We start from the raw sequence: 8,891 nt of genomic DNA, 5'->3' as shown, positions 1-8,891 counted from the left end.
AACTTGATAAGAATTCAAGTCATATCTCATAAAATTGTAAATCAAATCTCTTTGCTAACACGAATACTTTCATCTATAAGTATATGTATAATTTTTTTCAGTTTGAAAACATGTTTTAACCGTATCCTGAATTTAATTCATTTAAATCTTTTTGCTTAAAAATCTTGAAATGATCATCCATATCAGTCGTACTATATTAGGTAGGGCTATTGGTACTTATTTTCACTTTTCTCTTTCAGAACGTGTGCTGTCCGGGAAGAGAGCGTTGCGTCCGTCCGTCCGTTCGCAAAAAGAATCCGGAACCGCTGTCCTTTCAAGCCATTGGTGACTCGACATCCAAGTCTAAACCACACAGGTGATAGTTGATAATCTCCGGAAAACTTTAAATTTCAGTTTTGTATTTGAAAAACGAAGGGAATCACGAGTCCAAATTTCCTCTATTGAAGAAAACGAGATTTCTTCAGAGCAAAATTTCACCGCTTAACCTGGCTAAATCAATTTGAACCGTTGAAATGCAAGAACAAAGAACAATAATTCCAGGGAGACAAACTTCCCACCGATCATCCATAATTGGCGAACCATTCGGTCCAACGAGTTCAAACGGGTCGGTTTTAACCTAGCAAAGGTCAGATCTACTAGTACTTCATAATTCAGATCCTTCGGTTTGGAAAGAGACGGATCAACGTCACCGTCGTGCAAGTTAGCGAAACAGGAGAAGCTGGACAAAATGTTGCAGCACAGATTCGCTGCAAATTGCATTATGGAGGATATGAATGGCTGCCTTGCTCATCCACTATTCAACTGTGTTAGTCAACAGTAATGTGTGCATAGCATGGCATAGCATTTGGACAAAAGACAGATGAAGGACGCCCTAAAATAGCCCTGCAACACCGAGGTAACTACTACATACTAAAAAGCTGCTAAAATATTGGACAGTGGATACACAAACGGTAAGAAACTGAGCGGGCCATTATGCATGATCCATCCACGTGATTCTGAGAATCTCGTGTTGAGTTTTGAGGACACATGGAAAAGCCCTGCTTCAACGTGAGTACTATCAGGCACTGTTCAGGCTGCTAATGTAAACGTGTCTATTTGTTTGTTCGTTCAAGAAAGAATCCTCTAAAGTTAAGAAGATCTTGATGAAGTGTTTCGCAATTTCAGTAAGATCTCCATCCATTTGCGCTTATTTGCGCAGAACTCTGCAGTTTCATTTCACGTTTCCTGCTTCCATCAGCGTAAGTCCATAAAAGTTAACAAAATTCACGGTCGTCAAAATATTTTGTGAAGTAGAACCCATGTGCATTTTTTTAGCTAAAAAGATTTTGAATTGAAGATGTTTTGTTAAAAAAAAAACAATTAAAATTGAACTAGAGCGCGAAGTAACTTTTTTGTTTTAGAAAGAATTGATAAATAGAAGGAAGCACGTATAATTATTAAAAAAAATGAATGGAAGTCTATATACAACAACAATAACAAGCCTTTATCCTACTAGGTGAGGTCGGCTAGAATGGAAGTCTATATAATTTACCAAAAAATAGGAGGAACTTCCCCAGCTACGAACATGATGCATTAAACAACATTCACAGGGAAGTTTCCTCACTAGACAATTGTCATGCTTCAACTCTAAACAGTGAATAGGAGAAGAGGAATAAGCCTTAACCCAAACGTCTGCAAGTCCTAAAAATAGAGAAGAAGCCAGAATAAAATACTGAAATATAGACGTCTGAAAGTCCGAAACATGCATGCATTAGGGATATTTGTATGTCCATTTCACGTCACAAAATATCTAACCATCCAACTATAATGTCTAAAAATCTGACATCATTATGAATTTATGACGAAAGCACATAGCCACCAATTTATCATATTACATCGTTTTACATCCGCAGGCCCAACAATTTGCTGCAAAATATTATCTCTGTTCAGCATAGACAAGAACTGGATCCCTGCAATAAGTGCTATGTTAAATTCAACATTAACATGGCATGCAGCCCAAGGAGTGAGCCATGATATATAGGTCTTTTGTGAACAATACAGCTTGCTGTAACTTTCATAGATGTATCGATAGGATATGGAATCATGACTTGCAGCAAAGCACTCGTAATTGGAGATATAAACTTATGTTTAATGGATATCAAGAAAAATTCAGACATAAGGATGGTGCATATTGAAGTCGAGGCAGTATGTGAAATAATTCAAAAAGCCAAAACTAAAATATGTCTGGATGAGTTACAACACATCTCAACAAAATTGATTTTCGCACTTTGCATTGCTTCTTCCTCATAATGAAAATCTAAAAATCTAGATCATGAAATCACTGACACAAGGGTTTGCAAAATCTAAGTGCATAAATATGATACAACCGTCAGCGAGTTGAGAATATATATGGATATCCTACATTTTGACTGCTACCTGCTCAGCTGAACTTTTCTTCACAACTCCTCTGGAGCACAACTCATTCAATAACGCCAAAGCCTCTTCAGCTAATCCTTCATACGCAATGCCTTCTATAAGAATAGTGTACGTAGCTTCAGTCGGTTTACATCCTCTTGAGATCATACGAGCTAGAAAATCAATAGCACGACTGGTTTGTCGAGCCTTGCAAAGTCCCAACATGATTGAGTTGTACGTTATAGCATTTGGATTAATACCCGATCCTTCTAAATCATAGAAAAACTTGATTGCTTCATCAACCTTTCCTTCACGACTCAGCCCTCCAACTAGAGAAGAGTACGTAATTATATCAGGTTTAAGACCCTTCCTACACATCTCTTCTAACAGTTTCACAGCAGCGTCTGTCTTTCCCACCTTAGAAAGCCCATCAATAACTGTGTTGTAAGTAATCAAAACAGGAGAGCACCCCTTGCTACCTAGTTGATTCAGTATCTCAACTGCAACATCCACCTTCCCATCTTTGCATAGTGCAGTTAGTAAAGTATTGTAGGTGACTATATCAGGGTAACATCCCCTGCTTACCATTATTTCCAAATACTCAATTGCTCTATCCATCCTTTTCTCTTTACAGAAGCCATGAAGCAATGGATTGTAACTCAGGGAATTAGGAGTACAGCCATGCTTTGGCATCTTCTCCAAGACATCAATGGCTCTGCCCAGTAAGCCTTTACGGCACAAAAAATTAATCAAAATATTGAATGTAACGACGCTAGGAGAACAACCCTTACGAAGCATGTCGGATAATAGTTTCTCAGCATCCATCCATCTCCCAGTGCTACACATGCTACGTAAAATAATATTATGCGTGATTACATTAGGTTGGCAACCATAGGATGGCATGTTATTCAAAAACTTAATTGCTTCATCCAACCTTCCTTCCTTGCACATCCCATTGATGAGAACATTATAAGTAACCACATCAGGTTTACATCCTTTACTCCTCATCTCATCAAGCAGCATCATTGCCTGACCAACGCCACTCTCCTTACAAGTTGCTTCAATTAATATAGTGTATGTGATTACATCAGGATAGCACTCCCGTTGCAACTGCCTGTCAAGAACTTCCATTGCTTGCTTCAGTTGCCCACTATCACACAAACTGCGCAAAATTGTGTTATAGGTAACAACATCTGGAGCAACACTCATACGCTCCAAAACCTGCAAGGCTTTATCTATCTCTCCTGATTTACAGAATCCACCAATTAAAACGTTGTAAGTTATGACATCAGGAACTGCTCCGGACTCCTCCAGAATTTCCATAACCCGAGTGGCCTTCTTAGTCCTTCCCGTCTTGCAAAATCCACGAATCAGACTTGTGCAAGCAATGACATCAGGTATGTCGCCACGGTAAGTCAGACGCTCAATGAACTTGAACGCTTCTTCTAATTCCCCATTTCTAACTAATCGGCGGAGCTGATTGTTACTCTCGAACTCCTCAAAACTCCGAGATGGATTGAAGCCATTTAACGAGGATTCCGCCCCATTCAGATTCCATTGCCGTGTTCTTCCGGACTGCTGCAATTTCCCATTCAAACCAGGAGTTTCGACCTTTGAAACAGCAAACACGCGATTGTCCAAATTCCTTCGACGCCCCCTCGATTTCCCAGATTCAACCGATTTGAATTTGTAACCAGTACTAGTGTTATCCCAAACCCTACCTCTGAAGCATGAGGTTCTTGCGCCATCCCTGTGGAAGTGTTGAAATGAACAAAACTGCTCACAGTGATACGTAGTGGGTGCCGCTAAATCCATTGTTTCTCCGAACTTGTAAGGCTGACAATTCAAGTTTCCATGATTGCGACACAAAATGCGGTCGGAATAAGATTAGAAGAACCAACCCTTTTTCCCTTTCGGTGCTCCTGAGACAGGATCCAACTCAAAGGGGGTTAAGGCGTGATACGCTAGGAGGGGAATAAAGCCCGAGCTTAGGTTTTCCGAGGGACAGAACGTAGCTAGATGAGTAAATGCTTATCCTGTCATTGTCGGTTATCCTGCTCGTTTTTTCTGAATGAACGACGACGGCTACAAGATTTGGGTCAGATTGAGGTGAAAAAACAGATTAAGTTTGCAAAATTGGACCGATAATTGTTGGGATTTGGAATGGCCCCGAAAACTGCTGGGCCCAAATCAAACGTACGTTGGAACTTGCCACTGAGCGCACCCTAATTGCAGTCTGCAGATGTTCTACGCCGCAAAGGCGCAAAACAAGCATTCGTTTGTATCAAAAAAAAAGAAAAGAAAAGAAAAGAAAAACACACACACACACTCATAAAGTAGAGCGGGAAATAGAATTTAGTAATTTACTTCAAACTAGACTCAAACAAGTGCATTGCACAGATAATAAAAAAAAAGATGAAATTAGCAAATCCAATTAAGATAATGAGAATGAATTGTTTGACATCAAATATATAAAAATACATATGCAAAATTTTCTTACAGATAAAAAAATACCAAATAAATCATGTATATTCTTAATTTAGATTATAATAGGGAATTTAAATAATGACTGTGACTGAACATATTTCTGGTTTTAATTCCTAGTACTTATTTTCTCATGCAATTTTAATCATACCAATGAGTATGTGCTTGTTTGGATTTGCCTATATAATTGATTGTTGCCTTTATTTAATTAGAGTGAAGAAATCGCGCCTTCTCATCTCATCTTGATATGGCTAGGAGTGAGTGTGAATTTTAATATGATTTTCAAATATATTTTTCATAATTAATTATATATCTGTTAAATATTATATAAATATTAACTGGATTATTATTATACATATTTTATTTGTTAAATAAAATTTAATAATATTAGATACAATTATATTAACGTTAATATTTATATATTAAAAAATAATGTCTTTTATGGTAATTTATACATTTGAAATTGATTATAACAAAATTACCCAAATATTTTCAACTGTGTCAAGATTAATTTTAGAAATACAATATCCAAATACAATTATGTTAGAACATAATTAATTATAATCAAAACTAATCATATTTTTATAATTAATTATACCTAACTGAAATTTAAATGGGCCTTAAATGTGGTTTGGGAAAACATGATGTTTGGTTTTAAAATTTATAATTGTGATTTTTTGGAATTACGTTATTGTTTGGTAATCATTCTTCGTTCCCAGCAAAACATGATTTAGGCTTCAAAACCATGGTATTCAGCCTCTCAATGCAAGCTAAACGCACGCCATATTTGTAGGGCTCGCGTGAGTTAGATGAGAGCTTTAGACTTTATGAATAGTGCAATTTCCTACTCAACTTCTTGTGTTTTGTGGGCGTATTGTATATTATACATTGATTGATGTATGAGATATTCAACTAAAAACTATAATTTTTATTTCAAAACGACGTAAATGACTTAAAAATTTTAAACAGACATGAGGAAAATTGAATAAGATGTTAAAATATACTTGTTCCATCCCAAATAATAAAAAAATTTTAGTCAAAATCTTACATGCCAATATGCAATAAACATCATTAAATATACTTAATAATCTTATTTTTTAAAAATAAAAACACAAACTTTCAAAAATATCCTTTCATTTAATAATCTTAAACCTACATTTGATTAGTATTAAATAAAAAGAGATAAAGGATAACATTGAAATAAGCCCATTTAATAAAATCTTAATTTTTTTAAGGTGTCTTATATTTTGAGATTTGGATGGTGGTGGGTTTCTAATTGTATCCAAGTCCGAGGATAGAACAAACCTATGAACTTCTTGGCATCATGAATTGGACTAAATTTGTGCGGCTAAATATACTTTTTCACATGGTATTGAAAACTGGACCGGACCGGCCGGGTCAACTCAGAAACTGGTGACCTGATCCCTTGTCCGGTCTTGGTTTACCCTTAACCCAGTGAGGGAGTGAACCAAGGTAACTCAGCCAACCCGATATAACCTGGTGGGTTGACCAGGTTAACCGGGTTATTATTTTTTCAAACTTTTACCCTCAAAATGACGTCGTTTTTTTTTCATTTTTAATTTTTCAGAGCTCCGAATTCGGAAATGAGATAACAAAAAAAAGTAAAATTGAAGTCAAAAAATGAAAAATTAGAGGCAAAGCATGCTAAGTCTAAAAATATAGTATTTTATTATTGTTAGACTTTTGAGTGGTTGGATTTGGTTGAATGTTTTTATAATTAATGTCTTTGTATTTAAATTATATTATTTTAATCATGACCGATTTGCCACCGGTTCAACCCTGATTGAACCACTAACCCGTGACCCAGTACCATAACTGATTTAATGACTGATCCGGTTTTACGTACCTTGCTTTTTTAACTTCGATGATAACTTTATGACTCAACTTTACCACAAGTCGCTTATGAATTTGGAGGAGGTTGAATAAGCTCATCTTTCATTCATTATTTTTTCCTTTCAAGGTAACAGGGCATTTAGGCAATTACATAGAAAAATATGCTTGCAATTTAACTGTGTGGGACTTCAATGTTATTTATAGATTTTGTAGGATTAAAGTGTATTTAGCCTTCTAGGGTGGAACTTCCTAATAATTCTCCCTCTTTTTTTGGAGCAAGAATAGGTGACATTTGTAACATCCCAATTTAAATTTTAATAGTTAATTTAGGTTAATAGAAATTTTTTTTTAAAAAAATAATAATATTTAGAGGTAAGAAAATTAGTAGAAAATGATTATTAAATCTAATTTAGGATATAATTCTAAATTTAAAAAAAAATTTAAAAAAAAATAAATAAATTTATTAAAAAAAATTAATTAAAAAAATTAATTATTAAATTATTATTATAACAAAAAAAGGGAAAAAGGTATGCCAAAACAAAAAAAAAAGGAAGAAGAAGAGAAAACGAATTTGCTTTCGGCGCCGCATGAATAGTAAGTATAAAATAATAATAAAAAAAAGGGGGGAAGAGAGAGAAGAAGAAATAATAATAAAAAAAAATGTGTGGGACCCACTGAATTTTTATAAAAACCCACCTTCCTTCATTTCCTCATTCATTCTGCGCGTGAGCTGAGGCGGAGAGAAGCGAGTTGCCAGTGCAAAATATCTAAATTTTTAAGGTAAGAGTTTTTAATAGGATATTTAGGGTGTGATTTTAAGCTTTTCAAGACTAAGTAAGTGTTCTAAAAATTTTTCTTAGTCATCCTTCTTATTTAGTTTCTGAGTTTGTAGTGGTAGAAAATTTAAGATCTGAAAGAGGGATGAATTTATGTTGAATAAATATGATTTTTGAGGTTGTCAGTGGTATAATAAATGTTCTAGAGTATAAATTTATTGATGATCTTTGAATCTGTGGCTTATGGATCAAATTCTAAACTAGATCTGAAAATATATGTTGATTTATTGAGGTTTAGATGATTATTTGGGATGAGAAATGAATTATTATGGTTATAGGATTATGATTCTAAGCTAGAGACTCAATTTTTAATTTTTGGGTATTTTAGGTACGAATTTATAAAATAAAAAGAAAATTTTGATAATAGAAATTAGTTTAAAATTTGATTTTTAGATTATTAATGTTTATTGATAATTAAAAGAGGAGTTAAAAATTTTACTTAATAGTATTAACTATAGATTTGTATTAAGATTGAGATTAGGAATTATGTTATATTTTTAATTCTATTATTAGAATTATTTTATTAGTTTCAAAAATTGAAACTAATATTTATAAATAATATGTTATTTGTAGATTGTATTACTGGTGAAGATTGTGGAGAGAGAGAAATTTTAAGGAATAATTTATTGAAAAAGCCACAAGGTAACCATGCTTTTAATTTGTGATTAGTGTTACTTCTTGTTAATTGGGTGATTATTGAGAAAATTATGAATTTTGTAATATTGTATAATTGTGCAATATTATTATGAATTTGTTTAATTATTGTGGGAGGTGTTGGGGGACTTGCTATTGTTGTTGTATTTATGTGCCACGTGGTACGCCCCTATTGGAGCTCAATAGGTGGTTTGTAAGGGTTCGGGCTAATCTACCTTTGGCCGGGTAATTTAGCACCGAGTGAGGGCTACGGCTCGAGGTTAATGGAGGGATATAAGGATGGTTGTTTGTGTTTATTATAATATTTCTTATATTTGTTGGAATTATATTATTTTTAATTCTCACTTAGTAAGCACACACTTAACTGTTTGTATACACCATCATAAATTGGCTTTGGTTACTGGGACTTTTGAGTCTCATTATGTGGTTAACAATTTTCAGGAGAAGAGCCACGAGTGACACGTAGAGGAGTCCCAGAGGCTTAGTGGTATAGATCCACTGTCTCTTTTGGGTATTTAATTTATGATTTATAATGTGTTATATTGCCAATATTAGGACTTTTTTATATTTATTGTCAATTATATGAATATATAAATGTAATCATGCCTTTCAAACTATTTCTATTTTTAGTACAATTTGGATGACTGTAATTTTAATATTTGGTTTACT

At 34.2% G+C, this 8,891-nt stretch overlaps 1 protein-coding gene across 2 annotated transcripts; it reads right to left on the bottom strand.

Moving 5' to 3' along the window:
• Positions 1-1,719: 1,719 nt before the first annotated feature.
• Positions 1,720-4,485, bottom strand: LOC129294255 (pentatricopeptide repeat-containing protein At1g09900). 2 transcript variants are annotated; one of them, XM_054932472.1, is made up of 2 exons: positions 2,402-4,485; positions 1,720-1,949 (listed from the first exon to the last, which is right to left on the bottom strand). In XM_054932472.1, the coding sequence occupies exons 1-2, from the start codon at positions 4,207-4,209 to the stop codon at positions 1,916-1,918; spliced, it is 1,842 nt and encodes a 613-aa protein (XP_054788447.1). In that variant the 5' UTR covers positions 4,210-4,485; the 3' UTR covers positions 1,720-1,915. The 2 variants fall into 2 exon arrangements, with proteins under 2 accessions (XP_054788447.1, XP_054788448.1); XM_054932473.1 differs by having other exon boundaries at positions 2,416-4,484.
• Between the last annotated feature and the right edge of the window lie 4,406 nt (positions 4,486-8,891).

This window comes from Prosopis cineraria, unplaced genomic scaffold (genome assembly GCF_029017545.1).
Source record: "Prosopis cineraria cultivar Desert tree isolate PC_DT_omini unplaced genomic scaffold, ASM2901754v1 PC15, whole genome shotgun sequence".
NCBI lineage: Eukaryota > Viridiplantae > Streptophyta > Magnoliopsida > Fabales > Fabaceae > Prosopis > Prosopis cineraria.
Note: the sequence above shows the minus strand (reverse complement) of the source record. Positions and strands in the feature narration are given on the sequence as shown.